We start from the raw sequence: 19,760 nt of genomic DNA on the forward strand, positions 1-19,760 counted from the left end.
GGAAAACCTTTTGGGGAAGAAGGTGAGGGGCATCTTGTGTTTGTGACGTTTCCCTCTACATTTCATATTCTCAGATTTTAGAATTTTGCCCTTAGTAACCATGGTCCCACAGATGGGCATGGACATTAGGCCTTAGGCCAGAAATAAGGACCCAGAACGTTGATGCTGGTCCTTAAAAATGCCGCAGTACTTAAGTAGGAAGCTCTCCGATGGCAGGAATCAAGATGGTGCCTGGAGATCCCATGGATGAAAGATAGAAAAGGGGCCAGGTGAAGGACTCTGGCAAGGAGTCTCCAAGCTCAGCCAACCAGTCTGGTGGTGAGACGTAATCATTCTGCGCTCAGCAAAGCCCTTTACCACTTTCCTTGGTGTTTGTATCATTAGAAATCTGAACTCTGTGAATGTGTCAATTTTGTGATATTTAGATTTCCTTTGATTTTGTATGTTCTTTAAGGTGGAATTTTTTATAATCATAAAGATAATTCTTGAGTATTTTTTCCTTCAAAGTCCTCAATCACTTATTTTCTGTGTTCCGTGATTTTTGGTCTTTATTCATTCATTTATTTCACCTGTTATTCAGTAGCCATTTCTTAAAGTCTCCTGTGCACCATGCATGCCCTCCAGAAACCCTCAACCTAATGGGATCAGGGGACAGAGACGTACTCAGATGAGTATAAAATGGTTTGTTAACTGAAACTAAGAGGCTCACACAAGGGGCTGTAGAGGCAAAAGTGAAGAACACATCATTAATTTCTAACATTTATTTTGCCCCTACTCTTATCAAACTGAATCAAAATCCAGGTCCTAAACTCAAGAGTTCATAATCCAGTGAGAGAAATATATGTATTTCCATCACTCCATTAGCACTGGTGATCTTTGGAATCTGGAGTTTATGAAGATTTTTAACTTTTATTTGATTCATTTATGTGTGTATTCATTTATCCATTCAATCATTCATTCAAACAAATGTTTGTGGGTGCCCATGCACCAGGCTCTGAGGTTACAGTGCTGAGTAAAACATTTTTTTTACAATGATGATATGTTGGTCATGTAATTGGAAAAAAAATAAAGCTATTTTTATGAGTCAGAACAAAATAAAGCAAAAGTCAGTTCCTTTCCTGTGTCTTAGGACTTGGGCACCAAATTCTTCTTCTTCTTCTTTTTTTTTTTTTTTTTTTTTTTAAGAGAGGGAGAGAGGCAGGGGAGTTGCAGAAGGAGAGAGAGAATCTTAAGCAGGCTCCACACTGAGCATGGAGCCCAATGTGGGCTCAATCTCACAACCCTGAGATCATGACCTGAGCTGAAATCTAGTCGTTCACTTAACTGACAGCCACCCAGGCGCCCCATTGGGCACCAAATTCTTATTTTTTCCCTTTAGGACACTGATGGGGGCTTTGAAGCTGAACCTTGGGGGAGCTCCAGAGGGACCAGCTGGTACAGGCAAGACAGAAACTACCAAAGATCTGGCCAAAGCTTTGGCCAAGCAGGTAGGGGAATGCTGTCTAGTCTTAACCTCTCTTCCATTCCTCTCTGGACTCCAGGAGAGTTGACATGAAGTTCCAGATGGTTTAGCAGAAGAGGAAGAGTGGGGCCCCAGTTCCGGCAGTGGAATAGGAAGAAAGGAGCCCCACCTGTATTTCATGTGCAGGGTAATTCAGATATGAGAGAACCCATCCCTAATGGTGCCTACATCCTCCCTTCTCTCTAGTGCGTGGTCTTCAACTGCTCGGATGGTCTGGATTACAAGGCCATGGGGAAGTTCTTCAAGGGGCTGGCCCAGGCTGGAGCATGGGCCTGTTTCGATGAGTTCAACAGGATTGAGGTAATGCTGCCACTGGCCTGCAAAGCAGGGGTTGGACATACAGGGGCCTTTTTCTGGGCTCTCAGCTCCTCGGTGATAGGTCCTTATGTGTCCTCTAAAACCCCTGCACAGAGTAAGTACTCAACGAGATAAACAAAAACACTCCCAAGAAGACACAGTACCTATTATATATACATATGCATCCTCATCATATTCACTCACTCACTCATTCAAAAATTTATTGAGCAGCAGATATATGTCAGACACTCTTTAATTGTTCATGACACAAAGCTAAGTAATAAATGAATGATACAATCTAGCAAAGGGAAATAAAAGTTAAGTGAAACAAATAGAAAATGATAGAAGTCTATAGTAGTGGTATAAAGGAGCCATCACAAAAGAGAGGGGGGTGATTAATTCTATTTGGATGGGGAATTTAGGTCAGGAAATGTAAACATGCAATTAGAACCAATAAACACTGTTTGAATACATACAATGGGTCAAACATTATGCTAGGTGCTAGAACAAAGATAAAATATTATGGAAATTAGTAACACACACATGCACCCCAATTTTCTTTTTCTTTATCAAAAGCCCAAATCATGCTCCTAAATTTTGAATGTGAAGGTCTGGTTCTCAGATGACTGGATTTTGTCATTGCAAAGTGAGGGGGCCTCTGGCAGAGTGGGGTGGTGGCTGTCACAGCAGGAGCTCATTCTCCCCCCCAGGTAGAGGTGCTGTCTGTGGTGGCTCAGCAGATCCTCAGCATTCAACAAGCCATTATCCGGAATCTAAAGACATTCATCTTTGAAGGCACCGAGCTCTCTCTGAACCCAACCTGTGCTGTCTTCATCACCATGAACCCAGGCTATGCTGGCAGGGCTGAGCTGCCAGATAACCTCAAGGTAAACATCAGCGTGTATAAATTCCATATGTACTTTATGGTATAGAAACCTCTAGAAGTTACCAAGGATCTCACGGAGAAGGCAAATAGTGGGTGACATTTTTTGGCTGTGAGAAGTAATAGTGGAGCCACAATGGTGGTAAGATAGGTCCCAGAACATAACTACACCCCCAACAAGGTCTCATGGGGAGGGGTGTATATACATGATGAACCATGGCAATTAGGAAACAAGGGTCACTATTTCTACCATCTTCAAGGGGTCAGACAGGTAATATAAGTGAGAGGAACCAGCTGGGCATGGTAGGGACTCTGACAAATGCCCCATCTAGAGGCAACGGCTCCTACTTAGCCCCAGTCGATTGTTGCAAATCAGGAATTGTCAGGTCTTCTCATTTTTCAGGAAAACCCTGAAATTTGGATTTCTACATGTTATCTGATTACAAAAAACAATCAATGTAGGCCGAACAAAAGCATCTAATTATAAGATAGCATAAAAGTTAGACACAGAGCTCTGGGAAACCTGGGCTGAACCAGGGGCACTTGGGTGCCTCAGGTCATGATCTCAGGGTCCTGGGATTGAGTCCCATGTCGGGCTCCCTGCTCAGTGAGGAGTCTGCTGCTCCCTCTTCCTCTGCCCCTCTCTCCACTTGTGCTGTCTCTCTCTCTCTCTCTCTCAAATAAATGAATAAAATCTTAAAAAAAACAAAACTAAGCAAAACCTAGGCTAAACCACATATTACTAGGGTTAACCTAGATGGTGTCCTTACCAAAGCAAGCTGTTCTAACCAACTACAGAGATGACAAGGAAGCATATATGTCCCCAGTGCCTACTGCTGAGCTGGCTTGAGTTACAGCATTGCAATAGCTATTGGTCCTGCTGCTAGTGAGAAGGATGGCACCCATGAAGGGAAGAGAGAGTCACCATGGCCATCTTCAAGGGAATAGGCTGTAGATGACCTTAGCATGCTGCTCTCATGGGAGGAAAAACCCCAAAGTACAAGTTGGCTGGATCTCCTTTTTTGGGAAGAGGCCTTAGCACCCCAACTGCATGAAAAGAGGTACCAGAGAGAGACTTCCAGGCCTGCTTCTTTATGGATTTCCTTCTAAGTCATTGCTCTATCCCCTTGAGTGGAAGACACAAGAGAGACCCAGCCAAACCCACATTAGTACTTAACCTGCCAGAAACGCATCTGATTAGTGCTCTGGAATCTTATCCAGACACTTTCTCTCTACCCTTCAAATGGGAAAGAGTCAGGGAGATCTTGGAAATGGCTCCTCCCCTCTTGGCCAGCACAGGGCAGTGAGTACCAAAGTAGAATTTGGACCCACATGTCTTATTTTTGCCACCCAACCATTGTGACTCCCCCCTATACACAGACCCTTCCCAGCCAACAAGCCTGTTGCATAAGCAGCTTTCATGAGACAGTGTGGTATAGCAGAAAGCACCAGGGGTTGGTGTCAGGAAGCCTAGGTTCTAGTCCTGGCTCTACCTCTAACTGCTTGACTTCTCCTCTAAGATCTAAGGTAGTAACAGTAGCTGATGTTTATTGAGCACTCACTATGTGCCACACACTTTTCTAAGCATTTCACTTATATGATATCATTTGTTCTCATGAGAATGGTACAGTTGTTGGCCCATTTTGAAATGAAATAACTAGAGGGGTTACATTACTTGCCCACTGCCAGTAGGTAGCAGAGCAGGGACGCAAATCAGATCTGTCTGACTTCAGGAGTCTTCTGATACATATTGGTCCTGCATTCCTAACTGACTCCCTCTGTCCCTATTGAACACAGGAAGGGTCCAATAGTTGAATGATGCTCCTTTGGCATGGGAGAATGAGGTGTTGTTAGAATATCAGCACGTAGGGCCTTTCACATAACCACTGAGGGACCGGGTGTGACAATAAGTACCTGGACAGGGCCAGGTGGGATGTTAGCGGAGCAGTGGATCTATCCAACAAAGATGGTCCCTCTGCATTGACTCGTCCTCCTGCTTTCCTTTCCTTGATTTCACTAGAGTGGCCTGAACAGCCATTGCTGCTTCTCTTTGCATCTATAGACAGACCTCCCCTCCAGTGTTCACTAAATACATTCAGGTTCTCAATGGCCATTTCTTTTCTAGGCCTTATTCCGGACAGTAGCCATGATGGTGCCAGATTATGCCCTCATTGGGGAAATCTCCCTCTACTCCATGGGGTTTCTGGACTCTAGAAGGTATGTTATATTGGCTTTCCAGTACATTCTAAAGTCTCTGAAAGAGTTCCTTCTGTGTGGTAGGTTCAAGGTGGGTTGCCCATTGGAAGAAAAGAGAGAAACTTGAGAAATGGACTTCCAGTCCCTAGTTATTCTGAAAGCACATAGCCCTGGCTTTTGTCCTGATCCCATACCTGGCCAGGAAATGGCCCAGATTCCCAAAAAAGGGCCTCCTCTCTCTTAATGTATGCTTGGACTTCTGCTAAAGAAATTGGTCTTTTCGTCCCAGCCCTGCTACACACACACACACACACACACACACACACACAGCTCAAGGTGAGACTTTAAAACATGAAATTATTCCAAGATTGAAGAGGAAAATTTTAATATAATTTGGAATTAACATTGTTATCATGACATTTATCGACTTAAAAAAGTAAATCATGGACATGGAAAAAATTGTTACATTACAGAAGTGAATAAAGGGAGTTTCTTCTCAGTGACCTTGAGTCCCACTCTCTGGGGATTAGCATTGTTAATAGTTTGATGTTTCTTCCAAAACGCGCGCGCGTGTGTGTGTGTGTGTGTGTACTTGTACATTCACATATATGCATAGAAGTATTACACATATAATTTCTTGTACAGTAGATTATATACATATATGTGTGTGCTTGCTCTTTTCCTCCTAACTTTGGAAGAGTTAGAATGCTTCCTTAGTTCATCATAGTAACTATTAAAAGGACTTCAGATGATAGGGCTCCTCCATCAAGTCCATGAGCTGGCCTGGTTCCCGAAGGGACAGGGCACAGGGATGTTGGGAATGTCTGCTGAGCAGGAGCTGGTCCTCTCTGGTGGTCTGCAGAGGTGTCTCTGCTCTCCTAGTCTCGCCCAGAAGATTGTCGCGACCTACCGCCTGTGCTCAGAGCAGCTGTCCTCACAGCATCACTATGACTACGGCATGCGGGCGGTCAAGTCTGTGCTCACTGCCGCTGGCAACCTGAAGCTCAAGTATCCTGAAGAGAATGAGAGTGTCCTGTTGCTCCGGGCCTTGCTTGATGTCAACCTGGCCAAGTTCTTGGCTCAAGATGTCCCTCTGTTTCAGGTATGCAGTGCTTTGGGACCTTGACCAAGTGCTGAGACTCATTTTCTGAAGATGAACTCTGTTTCCCTGGCATCCTTTCCATCTCCAGCCAGCAACCCCACGACCAGACACCTGTCCCCAAGTGTAGATAAGAACAGCGATAGCACTATCCCTGTCTACTTCCTGATTTTAATAAAAATAGTTTCACTGATAGAATAATATCTGCCATTGGGTTTGGATAGGTTTTTGTTCTAACCAAATGTAGTTTTCTTTTGTAATTATTTTAATGCCTCTCTTCCTAATCAGGCTGTGAGCTCCATAAATATAGAAATTGTGACTATCTTACTCATTCCAAATACAGTAATTGGTAGATAATACAAACATTAAATATTTGCTGCCTTTTAAATTTATTTGGGAGGGAAATCGTGTCTTACACATAGTGTTGGACTTTGTAATTGTGGATGAGTTTGGCACAGAAAAATGAGATTTGGAATTTTACAAAGATTTCTGCTGTCTGTAAATCTCATTTTCAGAAAATGTTGAGGTCATGCCTCTGACAATTCATCCTTTCCACCTTCTCTCGAATTCTTGTTAACAGGGAATTATATCAGACTTGTTTCCTGGAGTTGTTCTTCCAAAGCCAGACTATGAAGTTTTTATGGAAGTGCTGAATGAGAACATCAAAAAGATGAAACTCCAACCAGTACCTTGGTTTATTGGGAAAATTATCCAGGTTGGTTCCCTGCATCCATACAGGGGTGCACCTGTTTGTTCACTGAAGTCAGAAATTGGAATTGTGGTAGATTGGAACTCAGTGATGGTGATCAGAGGTGCCTGGATAGAGATGGAGGTGCCTTCAGGTCTCACTTCCAGGAGTTGAAGTTGAAATCCAATGTTTTTCCTCTGACCATCTTCCTTAGGATTCCTTTTTTTAAATTTGGGGATGAAACAAAACCTTTGGGGTCATTGGGCTTGGACTAGTCAGGACTTTCTCAGTTTCCAGTGATAGAAACCCACGTCAAACCACCTTAGTCAACAGAAGGAGATCTGTTCACTTACCTAACTTGAAAAGCCCCGGTATGTGTTGACCTCAGACACAACGGGATCTGAGAACCTTTCTCTTCATTTCTTGGCTCTGTCTCTGAGTTACAGCTTCATTCTTGGTTGGGTCCCCAGCAGCCTCAGTCTTTGATTGTACCAGGTTCAAGCCCAGAAGGAAAAAGAGCATTGCTCTCCAAATGGCTTCAGCATAGGTCCCAGGATTACCTTTGAACTGTGCTGGTAAAGTCACATGACCACACCAGGGAAGATCATTTGTATTTTACAGCTTGGGGCCTGGCTCGGAAAATACCTTTCATCTGCTGAGAGTTCTAATCAAGTCAGAACTGCATTTAGGCCTGGAAAAAGGAAGTTTCCAATTTAAGTGCAATTTGCTAAAATGACTACTGTTTCCTTTTCCCCTTTAAAAGCAAGTAGAAATGGCCTAATGAAAAAATTAGAGGCATTAAAGTCAGACAGCCATGTGTCCAAATTCTGCTTCCACCACTGATGAGCATGGGCAAGATACTTAACCTCCCTTAGGCTCAGTAATCCCACCACTAGAAGGTGGTTAATGATACCCAAGTGGATTAAATGAGATAATTCAGGTAAGTCACTTGATGCTTAGCACATTGGTAAGTACAGAGCAAATAGGAGTTCCCATTTCTTTTTTTTTTTAATGTATTTTTATTATATTATGTTAGTCACTATACAGTACATCCCTGGTTTCTGATGTAAAGTTTGATAATTCATTAGTTGCGTATAATACCCAGTGCACCATGCTATACATGCCCTCCTTACTACCCATCACCAGTCAATCCAATTCCCCCACCCCCTCCCCTCTGAGGCCCTCAGTTTGTTTCTCATAGTCCATAGTCTCTCATGCTTCATTCCCCCTTCTGATTACCCCCCTTTCTTTATCCCTTTCTTCCCCTACCGATCTTCCTAGTTCTTATGTTCCATAGATGAGAGAAATCATATGATAATTGTCTTTCTCTGCTTGACTTATTTCACTTAGCATTATCTCCTCCAGTGCCGTCCATGTTGCAGCAAATGTTGAGAAATCGTTCTTTCTGATAGCGGAGTAATATTCCATTGTATATATGGACCACAACTTCTTAATCCATTCATCTGTTGAATGGTATCTCAGTTCTTTCCACGATTTGGCTATTGTGGACAATGCTGCTATGAACATTGGGGTGCATATGGTCCTTCTCTTCAATATGTCTGTATCTTTGGGGTAAATACCCAATAGTGCAATGGCTGGATCGTAGGGTAGCACCATTTTTAAATTTTTTTTTTAAGATTTTATTTATTTATTTGACAGAGATAGAGACAGCCAGCGAGAGAGGGAACACAAGCAGGGGGAGTGGGAGAGGAAGAAGCAGGCTCACAGCGGAGGAGCCTGTTGTGGGGATCGATCCCACAACGCCGGGATCACGCTCTGAGCCGAAGGCAGACGCCCAACCGCTGTGCCACGCAGGCGCCCCTCAATTTTTAACTTTTTAAGGGACCTCCACACTGTTTTCCAGAGTGGCTGTAACAACTCACATTCCCACCAACAATGTAGGAGGGATTGCCTTTCTCCATATCCTCTCCAGCAATTGTTGTTTCTTGCCTTGTCAATTTTTGCCATTCTAACTGGCATAAGGTAGTATCTTCGTGTGGTTTTGATTTGAATTTCCCTGATGGCTAATGATTTTGAACATTTTTTCATGTGTCTGTTAGCCATTTGTATGTCTTCATTGGAAAAGTGTCTATTAATATCTTCTGCCCATTTTTTGATTTGTTTATTTGTTTCTCGTGTATTGAGTTTGAGAAGTTCTTTGTAGATCTTGGATACCAGTCTTTTATCTGTAGCGTCATTTGCAAATATATTCTCCTATTCCGTGGCCTGCCTCTTAGTTTTTTCTGACTGTTTCCTTGGCTGTGCAGAAGCTTTTTATCTTGATGAAGTCCCATAAGTTCATTTTATCTTTTGTTTCTCTTGCCTTTGGAGATGTGTCATGAAAAAGGTTGCTTTGGCCGATGTCGTAGAGGTTGCTGCCTATGTTCTCCTCTAGGATTTTGATGGATTCCTGTCTCACATCGAGGTCTTTCGTCCATTTGGAGTTTATTTTTGTGTATGGTGTGAGAGAGTGGTCAAGTTTCATTCTTTTGCATGTAGCTGTCCAATTTTCCCAGCACCATTTATTGAAGAGACTGTCTTTTTTCCACCAGATGTTTTTTCCTGCTTTATCAAATATTAGTTGCCCAAAGAGCCGAGGGTCCATTTCTGGGCTCTCTATTCTGTTCCATTGGTCTATGTGTCTATTTTTGTGCCAGTACCATGCTGTCTTGGTGATCACAGCTTTGTAGTACAGCTCGAAATCCGGCATTGTGATGCCCCCAGCTTTGTTTTTCCTTTTCAACAGTTCCTTGGAGATTCGGGGCCTTTTCTGTTTCCATACAAATTTAAGGACTGTTTGTTCCAGTTCTTTGAAAAATGTCCTTGGTATTTTGATCGGGATAGCATTGAAAGTGTAGATTGCTCTGGGTAGCATGGACATTTTAACTATGTTAATTCTTCCGATCCATGAGCATGGAATATCTTTCCATCTTTTTATGTCTTCCTCAATGTCTTTCAAGAGTGATTTATAGTTTCTAGAATATAGGTCCTTTACGTCTCTGGTTAAGTTAATTCCAAGGTAACGTATGGTTTTTGGTGCTATTGTAAATGGGATGGATTCCCTAATTTCTCTTTCTTCGGTCTCATTATTCGTGTATAGAAATGCAACTGATTTCTGAGCATTGATTTTGTATCCCGCCACGTTACTGAATTGCTCTATAACTTCTAATAGTTTGGGAGTGGCTTCTCTTGGGTTTTCCATATAGAGTATCATGTCATCTGCGAAGAGAGACATTTTGACTTCTTCTTTGCCGATTTGAATACCTTTGATCCCTTTTTGTCGTCTGATTGCTGTTGCAAGGACTTCTAGTACTATGTTGAATAATAGTGGCGAGAGTGGGCATCCTTGTCGAGTTCCTGATCTTAAGGGAAAGGCTTCCAGCTTTTCCCCATTGAGAATAATATTTGCAGTAGGCTTTTCATAGATGGCTTTTATGAGATTGAGAAATGTACCTTCTATTCCTACACTCTGAAGGGTTTTAATCAGGAAAGGATGCTGTATTTTGTCAAATGCTTTTTCGGCATCGATTGAGAGGATCATATGGTTCCTGAGTCTTTTCTTGTTGATATGATGTATCACGCTGATTGATTTGCGAATATTGAACCACGCTTGCATCCCAGGTATGAATCCCACTTGATCGTGATGGATAATCCTTTTAATGTACTGTTGGATTCTATTAGCAAGTATCTTGTTGAGGATTTTGGCGTCCATATTCATTAGGGAAATCGGTCTGTAATTCTCCTTTTTGATGGGGTCTTTGCCTGGTTTGGGGATCAAGGTAATATTGGCCTCATAGAATGAGTTTGGTAGCTTTCCTTCTGTTTCTATTTTTTGAAATAGCTTTAGGAGAATAGGTATTATTTCTTCTTTGAATGTTTGGTAGAATTCCCCAGGAAAACCGTCCGGGCCTGGAGTTTTGTTATTTGGAAGGTTGTTTATCACTGACTCAATTTCTTCATAATTAATTGGCCTGTTTAAGGAATCAATTTCTTCCGGTTTCAATCTTGGTAGTTTATAGGTTTCCAGGAAGGATTCCATCTCTTCCAGATTGCTTAGTTTATTGGCATATAGCTGTTGATAAAAATTTCTAATAATCCTTCCAATTTCAATGGTGTTCGTCGTGACCTCTCCTTTTTCATTCATAATTTTAATAATCTGGGTCCTTTCTCTTTTCTTTTGGATAAGTCTTGCCAGTGGTCTGTCAATTTTATTGATTCTCTCAAAGAACCAGCTTCTAGTCCTGTTGATCTGCTCTACTGTACTTCTGGTTTCTGCTTGATTGATTTCAGCTCTAATTTTGGTCAACTGCTTCCTCGTGCATGGATTAGGCCTGTCCCTCTGTTGCTGTTCCAGCTTCTTGAGGTGAGAATATAAAAACTGCATTTTAGATTTTTCTATTCTTTTGAGTGAGGCTTGGATGGCTATGTATTTCCCCCTTAGGACTGCCTTTGCAGTATCCCATAGGTTTTGGACTGTTGTGTTTTCATTCTCATTGGTCTCCATAAATTGTTTAAATTGATTTTTGATTTCCTGGTTTATCGAGTCATTCCTGAGCAGGATGGTTCTTAGTCTCCAAGTGTTTGAGTTTCTTCCAAATTTTTCCTTGTGGTTGAGTTCCAATTTCAGAGCGTTGTGGTCTGAGAATATGCAGGGGATAATTTCAATCTTTTGGTATCGGTTGAGACCTGTTTTGTGTCCCAGAACATGGTCTATTCTTGAGAATGTTCCATGGGCATTAGAATAGAATGAGTATTCTTTGGTTCTGGGGTGTAGTGTTCTATATATATCTATGAGGTCCAACTCGTCGAGTATGGCATTCAAAGCTCTTGTTTCTTTGCTGATTTCTTGCTTAGGTGATCTGTCTATTGCTGGTAGTGGAATGTTGGAGGTCTCCTACTATTTATTTTTATCTATATGTCTCTTTATTGTGGTTAAGAGTTGGCTTGTGTATCTTGCTGCTCCCCTGTTGGGGGCATATATATTTATAACTGTCATATCCACTTGTTGGATACATCCTTTAAGAATAATATAGTGCCCTTCTGTGTCTCTAACTATAGTCTTTAGTTTAAAATCCAATCTGTCTGATATGAGAATTGCTACCCCAGCTTTCTTTTGAGGTCCATTTGCGTGAAAGATGACATTGGAAAGTTTCATTGAGTCAGTAATCTCCCGTAACCTACATTCCTGAGCGTGGATTTTTTGAGCCAAGTTTCTTTCTTTTTTTTTTTTTTATTTTTTTTTTTATTTTTTTTTTTATTTTAATAATGATTTTTTATTATATTATGTTAGTCACCATACAGTACATCCCCATGAGCCAAGTTTCTATTTTAGCTTTTTCTTCTACTAACCCATCCTCCAATTCGCTGATACGTTCTTCTCCCTCATTCAATCTGGCCATCAGAGCCTCTAGTTTTGACTGTGTTTGGCTCATAGAATTTTTAATTTCTGTCAGATTCTCTCTCATTTCCGCCCTTAGAGATTCTATATTCTCATTAACATTTCCGTTAATACTTTTTTCAAGTCTACACATCATCTTGACCATTGTTACTCTGAATTCCATTTCTGATAATTTGGTTATATCCATATCCATTAGTTCTGTGGCAGAGGCCACAGACTCATTGTTTTTTCTTTGCTGGGGGGATTTCTCTTTCTCATCATTCTGATGAGGAGAGGTTGCGGGTTTGTCCAGAGCCCAAATTATTGATCAGGACCCAGGCCTTGTGCCCTTGTTTTATAGGGATCTTAGGGATATGGGCTTTTTTTTTTTTTAAGATTTTATTTATTTATGTGACAGAGAGACAGCCGGCGAGAGAGGGAACACAAGCAGGGTAGTGGGAGAGGAAAAAGCAGGCTCCCAGCAGAGGAGCCCGATGCGGGACTCGATCCCGGAACGCCGGGATCACGCCCTGAGCCGAAGACAGACACTTAAGGACTGCGCAATCCAGGCGCCCCGGGATGTGGGCTTCTTGATTTTTCAGCCTGCCTTCTGTGTTCTGGGGGAGGGGCCTGCCGCGCCGATACTCAGGCAACCCTGTTTGGGTAGAGTCTCCGTGTCCCCTGCGAGGGGGGATTGGGATGGGCACACTGTGAGCCGGTATTTCCAGGCTTTTGTTCTCTGGTGGCTTTCTCTGCTGGTTTGCTGTGCCTCTTCTGAGAGTCAGAGCAGCAGTGGCTGAAACTCAGCCTCTGTCTCAGAACAGAGGGATTGCGGACCATTCTCCACTGATGTTCTGGCCACTTTAACTCTGTTTCTGTTGGTGCTGCTCAATCCTGCAGCATCCCGGGATGTGCGCCCCATACCCGGTGTCCCAGCCCTCACTTCCAGGGCTGGCGCGTCTCTGTCCTTTGTGTTTCTAACACCGCCAGCTGCCCCTGCGTGCTCCGGGAGCTCCCTGTCTCAGTCTGGTTCCAGTGAGCACACCGGAGCTCCGTGAGAAGTCTGGTGGCGCGTGCTCCCCGGCTCACGGTCTCAGTCTGCTCTCTCGCGGGTGCCGTCCGCAAGTCCGCCTGCTCCCCAGTGCAGGTGGCTACCACTTTCTGGCGCCCGAACATGACAGCTCCCTCCCCCTTCCATTTATCTTCCAATATCTGTGCGTGGTTTCACGGCTCCCCACTTCATACCTCAATATGCAGCACTGGAGATGTTCCTTTGTAGAGATCCAGATGTATCTTCCTGTATCTCAGGCTGATTCTGTGGGTTTTCTGGATAGTCTGGTACCTATCCAGCTCAACTCAGGGGATCAGCTGAAAAAGGGGTACCCTACTCCTCTGCCATCTTAACTCCTCCCAGATGTTCCCATTTCTTAAATTATCTGAAACATACACATATATTTATCCAAAAGGTATTTATTTATTTATTTATTTATTTATTTATTTGAGAGAGGGAGCACGCAAGTGGGGGGCAGAGGGGCAGAGGGAGAGAATCTTAGGCAGGCTCCATGCTTAGCACAGAGCCAGACGCAGGATTCAATCTCACAACCCTGAGATCATGACCTGAGCCAAAATCAGGAGTCAGACGCTTAACCAACTGAGCCACAGGTGCCCCTATCCAAAGGATATTTAAACTATGGATCATCAGAGGTAGAAGTGACTGTGGGAATCCTCTTTTGGTCCCTCATTCCTCACTGACTTCTGACTGGCTTGCATTTCTGGGAGGTTTTCAATGATTAACTGCTTAAAATGATGTCTCCTCCCAGATCTACGAGATGATGCTGGTAAGACATGGCTATATGATCGTTGGAGACCCCATGGGTGGCAAGACCTGTGCTTATAAAGTGTTGGCTGCAGCTCTGGGTGATTTATACGAAGGTAAAGCTAACATCCCTGGCTTCCCGGGAACACAGGACTCCCCAGTAGGTTGGCTGGCTCCATGGAGATAATGCCAGGCTGTTAGTTTTGCCATCCCTGGATTGTGACATCAGAGCCAGAAATAGAACATGGCACACAGATGTCTGCAGGCAGAAAATAAGGGTGGGGGTGGGGGAGCTTCTAATGGGGATTTTATGTGCATGTCATTAAGTGGAGGAATTTTCTTGAGTTTTTCAAATACCGAATAGTGGCTTCTCCAAAGACTTTCCAGTGAGGGAGAAACTCCTGCCACTGTCCTGAACAAATTATTCTGAAAGCCAATTATTGCATGGTTTCTTTTCTCCTCCTTTTTTCTTTTCATCCCTCCTTCCCTCTCCCTTTTTCTCCCTTCTTCCTTCCCTCCCCTTCCTTCCTTCCTTCCTTCCTTCCTTCCTTCCTTCCTTCCTTCCTTCCTTCCAATGTAGAAGATAAAACCTCAGATTTTTTTAATCAGACCCAGACCTTGGACAAATGACTAAACCTCTCTTAGCCTTTGTTTTCCCACCTGTGGAATGGGATTGTTGTGAGAATTAAATGAGATTATGCAGGAAAATAACCTAGTGGAGTTCCTGCTCAACAAATGAAAGCCATGTGTACGGCCAGAGAAACAATTTTGGGTTTTTTTCTTTTATAAAAAAGCAATCCTGTGGTGTTTGTTTGTTTGTTTTTAAGATTTATTTCTTTATTTTAGAGATAGTGGAGGGGAGAGGCAGAGAGAGGGAGAGAGAAACCCAAGCAGATTCAGTGCTGAGCCTGATGCGGGGCTTGATCTCAAGACCCCGAGGTCAGGACATGAGCTGAAACCAAGAGTCAAATGCTTGACCAGCTGGGCCACCCAGGCACCCCACAAGCCTGTGGTTTTGATAAGCAATGCCTTCTATTTACACGTTCCCTTCCAGTACTTCATCTTAACATGTTTTTGCTAATAATTAAGTTGCTGTTGGATTTTTGAGGTTTTTTGTTTTGGAAACTAACTTGGCCCTAGTAACTAATTAGGGCATTTCAAACTTAATATTCTGATCATTTGAACACAGTTTAAGAAACTAAATGAAAAGAGGCTACCCTGTTGTTTTTTCCTTGGGATTCTGCAGAAATAGTTCTTTTTTAGTACATGGTTCAGGCACTCCAACTTTTCCTTACTTTGAAGGATCATTTAAAAGTCTGGTTATTTTCAGTTCTGTTTTTGAATGCACCTCATGTGCCATCTATCAGTCTGTGTTGGGTCCTAGTACTCTCATGGTGTGAATGTCTCAGGGGTCACTTGCTGAATAGCTAAAGAAGAGGTTTCAGGGCTAAACTAGTCCTTCAGATAGAGGGGAAAAAAAGTAACCAGTATTTTCCAGAATCTTTTAAATGTCAGCCCTTTCCTCATCTCAAGTCAAAGCCAAGTTTCTTAGGGTAGCTGTGAGAGCCAGGTACATAAAAACACCTGGTAGCATGGACCTCTCTCCCTTACTGCTTGAGTTCATTTAGGCTCAGACAGGTTTCTTTGGATCTGACCGGCACATTTGCCCTGTTTGAAATGAGTCTCAGAAGAAAATATGGTGAGAAACTAATGGGCATAATAACCTAGCAATTTAAGTCATTGCCCATCCAGATATCCTAATCTTTATAAGAACTGAGTACAAATTTTATAAGGACTCCCTTTGGAGGGCATATTTATGAAGGTTGGTTGGTCTTTGAGATGGCATTATCTCTTGTCTAATGTTGTGGTCTCACCAGAACCTTTGTAACTCATGTTGGACCTTCTTGCCTAGCTAAACAGATGGAAGAATTTGCTGTGGAGTACAGGATCATCAACCCCAAGGCCATCACCATGGGACAGCTCTATGGGTGCTTTGACCAAGTGAGCCATGAATGGACAGATGGTATCCTCGCCAATGCTTTCCGGGAGCAAGCATCTTCAATATCTGATGAACGCAAGTGGATTATATTTGATGGGCCGGTAGATGCTGTTTGGATCGAAAATATGAACACAGTTCTGGATGACAATAAAAAGGTACTACTGAGTCTCATATCACTTTTACATAGGTAGGGTATAAATCCTCTTATTCAAGTGAGTAATTGACCAAAAGTATATACTACATACATTTATTACACTAAGAATAAATGCCCCACAAGAAAGTAACAGCTTACGAATTATGCTTCCATTTGTACTTGTAGTGGGTAAGCTACATGTGTTTAGGGATAATATTGCATCGTGGCGAAAAGCCTTGTTGTTGGCATCATATTAGACCACTAGCTCTAGAACTCTCTGAACCTCAATTTCCTCAATTGTAAAAAGGTAGTAATAAAATAGGGATATTGGCAATTAAAAAGTAGCACGTACATAGTGCCTGATATGTGGAATGGGTGTTGGTTATCCATTGCCATGTACATAGAGACTTAAAACAACCATTTACTTTGCTCATGATATTGTGGATTATAATTTTGGAAGGGCTCAGCTAGGCTCAGCTAATCATTGTGATGTCAACTAGGGCAGTCACGGCTGGGGGATCCACACCCAAGGGGGCTTCCTCCCTCAATTCCTGGGGGCTCATTCCTCCTTGGCCTGTCTCTCTCTGTCTCTTTCTCTTCAGATAGTGTCTCATCCTCCAGGCCTCTCCAGGTGGCTTTGGTGTCTCACTTAGTGAGCTTGGAGTAGTGGCACTTCTTAAGTGGTGGTTAATTTTCCAAAAGGCAGGAAGTGACAGTTTCTAGGAAATTAAGTGCTGTGCTTGGAACTGGCATAACATCACTTTCTCTAAATTCCATGAGTCCATGAAGTCACGGGGGCTGCCCAGATTCAAGGGAGTAGAGAAAGATGGTCTACTTCTTGATGGAGCAGGTCAAGGCCACTTGGCGAAAGCACACACGGGATGGGAGCTATCACTGCAATAGTCTTTGGAAAATACATTCTGCCACAGTAAGCATAGTGCCTAAAGAGCTTGGATTCTGGAGCCGGATAGTCTGGGTTCAAACTCTACACTGCCACTTGCCAGTTGAATGAACCCAGGCAAGCTATTCAGTTTCATCATCTGTAAAATGGCGACGGTAGTGTCTACATCATAATGTTCATCAGGAAGATGAGATAAGTTAATATTCACAAGATGCTTCTAATAGCACCTGGCATAGAACAGGCATTTTCTTACTGTATGTTAAAATAAGATTTATCACCATTTTAAGAAAGAGTTTCTATACTGAATGTACATGATTATCAAATCAAAATATACTTTCCTACTGCATTAAAATTTCACGAGACTATGCGTGAGTCATGTTCAACAATGGGAGGCCTAATTATCCAAATTATACATATACACACACACACTAATTATAGCATATGTGTAGTTTTGATTACATAACATATAAAAATAGAAATGTTTTATTATATGATATAGGCTATGTTATATAAACTAATTGTACAAATGTACTTGTTGGTCTTGAGATAAGTATAAAGAGTCATAATCAGTGAATTTCCTGGTGATTCTTCTTGTCTCTGGGTGTAAATCTACCTACTGTCAGAGATAGGGGTGTCTATTACTTTTCTTGATATTCAGAGATGACAGTACTGCTGGTGTCAACCCCATAACAGCTAAGACCTTCCTGGGGTTACATGTAGTGACCTGTTTCCAGGTGTGTTTTGTGTAGGTCAGGTAACGTACAAGGGACTTTTTGAGCACAACTTTGGGTGAGCAGCAGAGAGTGATGGGGTTTTCTCTTTGCCCCTGAGAGACCAAAGCTTCAGGCAATCTTATGTCTTAACCATCTCACTTGAACCTGTGTTGGCAAATGGAAAGCAGCCCCACTAACTTGGCACATACACTGAGTCTGCCCTATGTATTTACACTACTTTCTATAGGGACACACCTACTAAACACTAGGACTTCTGATGGCCTTTCCTTCCATTCCAGAAAGGGTTTGTGGAGATGCTCTTGTCCCTCTAGCCCTGCACAAGTCCATGAGGGATTCCAAAAGGAGTCTTTCATGGGAAACAAGCAAATAAAACAGGAAGAAGGTGTGCAGTTAAGTTCTATGTGAAACACTGAGTAAGAACTATGAGACTTGCTGTAGTCTGATAACTTCTTGATCTTCCATCTAAGGCTGCAATTCAGTGACTCTCTGACCTCCCTATTTATTTATTTTAATATTTTTTTTTTGAGAGAGAGAGAGAGAGAGAGAGAGAATGCATGCTTAAGCAGGTGTAGGGGGTATAGTGGGAGAGAGAGAGAGAATCCCAAGCAGCGTCCATGCCCAGTGTGGAGATCATGATCTGAGCTGAAGTCAAGAGTCAGATGCTTGGGGTGCCTGGGTGGCTTAGTTGGTTAAGTGTCTGCTTTTGGCTCAGGTCATGATCCCAGGGTCTTGGGACTGAGCCCCACGTTGGGCTCCCTGCTCAACAGGGGTCTACTTCTCCCTCTCCTGCCCGCTCAAGCTCTCTCACTCGCTATCTCTGTCTCTCTCTCACTCAAATAAATAAAATCTTCTTTTTTTTTAAAAAAAGAGACTCAACTGACTCAACCACCCAGGCATCTGCCAACCTCCCTATTTAAAATCACAACTCACCCAGCCCTGGCTGAGCATTCTCCAGCCTCCTCTTCTATTTAATTTGTCTCCAAAGCACTTTCATCATTTTATATGCTGTGTGTTTTGTTTATCACCTGTTTCCTCCCAGCAGAATGTAAATCCCAAGAGCACAGGGATTTTCATCTGTTTTATTATATGCACCTGTGCCTGACGCATAGTTGGTGCTCAAGAAATATTTGTTGAATGAATTTCAACCATCTCTGTCTGCACTAGAGGCCTTTCACTTGCAGGTGGAATTTAACACCTTTGCCTGACCTCCCCACCTCTGCTTTGCACTTTCAGCTATGTTTAATGAGTGGAGAGATTATCCAGATGAGCCCCAAGATGAGTCTGATCTTTGAGCCAGCGGACCTGGAACAGGCCTCTCCGGCCACTGTCAGCAGGTCAGTCAGCCTTGCCCTGGCACCCTGAGGGAACACGTGGCCTCACTGACCCTAAAAGCCCACAAATGTGATTAAGCCCTAGCAGATCACCTACATTATTTCTTGTCCCTCTGATTTATCCTAAAACCAGTCCTCGATCCACAGTGTTGGTAGGAGTCTAAAATTGGGCTAGCACTTTGGAAAGGAGTCTGACATTATCTCCTAAGATTGAACCCTCATATGCCTCATGACCAGCAATTCTGCTTCTAAGAAATTTTTGCCCACATGCAATAAAATTCATATACAAGAATTTTCAGAGCGGCATAGTTAACAATAACAAACACTTGGAAACAACCCAAATGCCCATTAACAGGAGTGAATTCATGTGTAATAAAGTCACAAATTATAATTTTTTTATCATTTTATTTTACTTTATTTTATTTTATTTTCATCACAGTAAGTGTACTGTCTAATCCCCATCACCTATCTCACCCATCCCCCACCCACCTCCCCTCTGGTAACCATCACTTTGTTCTCTATAGTTAAGAGTCTGTTTCTTGGTTTGCCTCTCTCTCTCTTTTTCTTTTTTCCTTTGCTCATTTGTTTCTTAAATTCCACATATGAGTGAAATCATATGGTATTTGTCTTTCTCTGACTGACTTATTTCACTTAGCATAATATTCTCTAGCTCTGTCCATGTTGTTGCATATGGTAAGATTTCATTGTTTTTATAGCTGAGTAATACTCCATTGTATGGATATATCACATCTTCTTTATCCATTTGTCTATGGGTTGCTTCCAT

At 42.5% G+C, this 19,760-nt stretch overlaps 1 protein-coding gene across 1 annotated transcript in view; it reads left to right on the top strand.

Moving 5' to 3' along the window:
- Nucleotides 1-19,760, top strand: part of DNAH3 (dynein axonemal heavy chain 3) — a 168,217-nt gene that overhangs the window by 73,473 nt on the left and 74,984 nt on the right. The window contains exons 33-41 of the mRNA XM_040635247.1: nt 1,379-1,487; nt 1,709-1,822; nt 2,530-2,706; nt 4,828-4,919; nt 5,781-6,000; nt 6,578-6,712; nt 13,883-13,994; nt 15,791-16,032; nt 18,879-18,979. Coding sequence (XP_040491181.1) covers nt 1,379-1,487; nt 1,709-1,822; nt 2,530-2,706; nt 4,828-4,919; nt 5,781-6,000; nt 6,578-6,712; nt 13,883-13,994; nt 15,791-16,032; nt 18,879-18,979 — 1,302 coding nt within the window. The remainder of the gene's footprint in view (nt 1-1,378; nt 1,488-1,708; nt 1,823-2,529; nt 2,707-4,827; nt 4,920-5,780; nt 6,001-6,577; nt 6,713-13,882; nt 13,995-15,790; nt 16,033-18,878; nt 18,980-19,760) is intronic.

The sequence above is a fragment of the Ursus maritimus genome, unplaced genomic scaffold (assembly GCF_017311325.1).
Source record: "Ursus maritimus isolate PB19 unplaced genomic scaffold, ASM1731132v1 scaffold_2, whole genome shotgun sequence".
Taxonomy (NCBI): domain Eukaryota; kingdom Metazoa; phylum Chordata; class Mammalia; order Carnivora; family Ursidae; genus Ursus; species Ursus maritimus.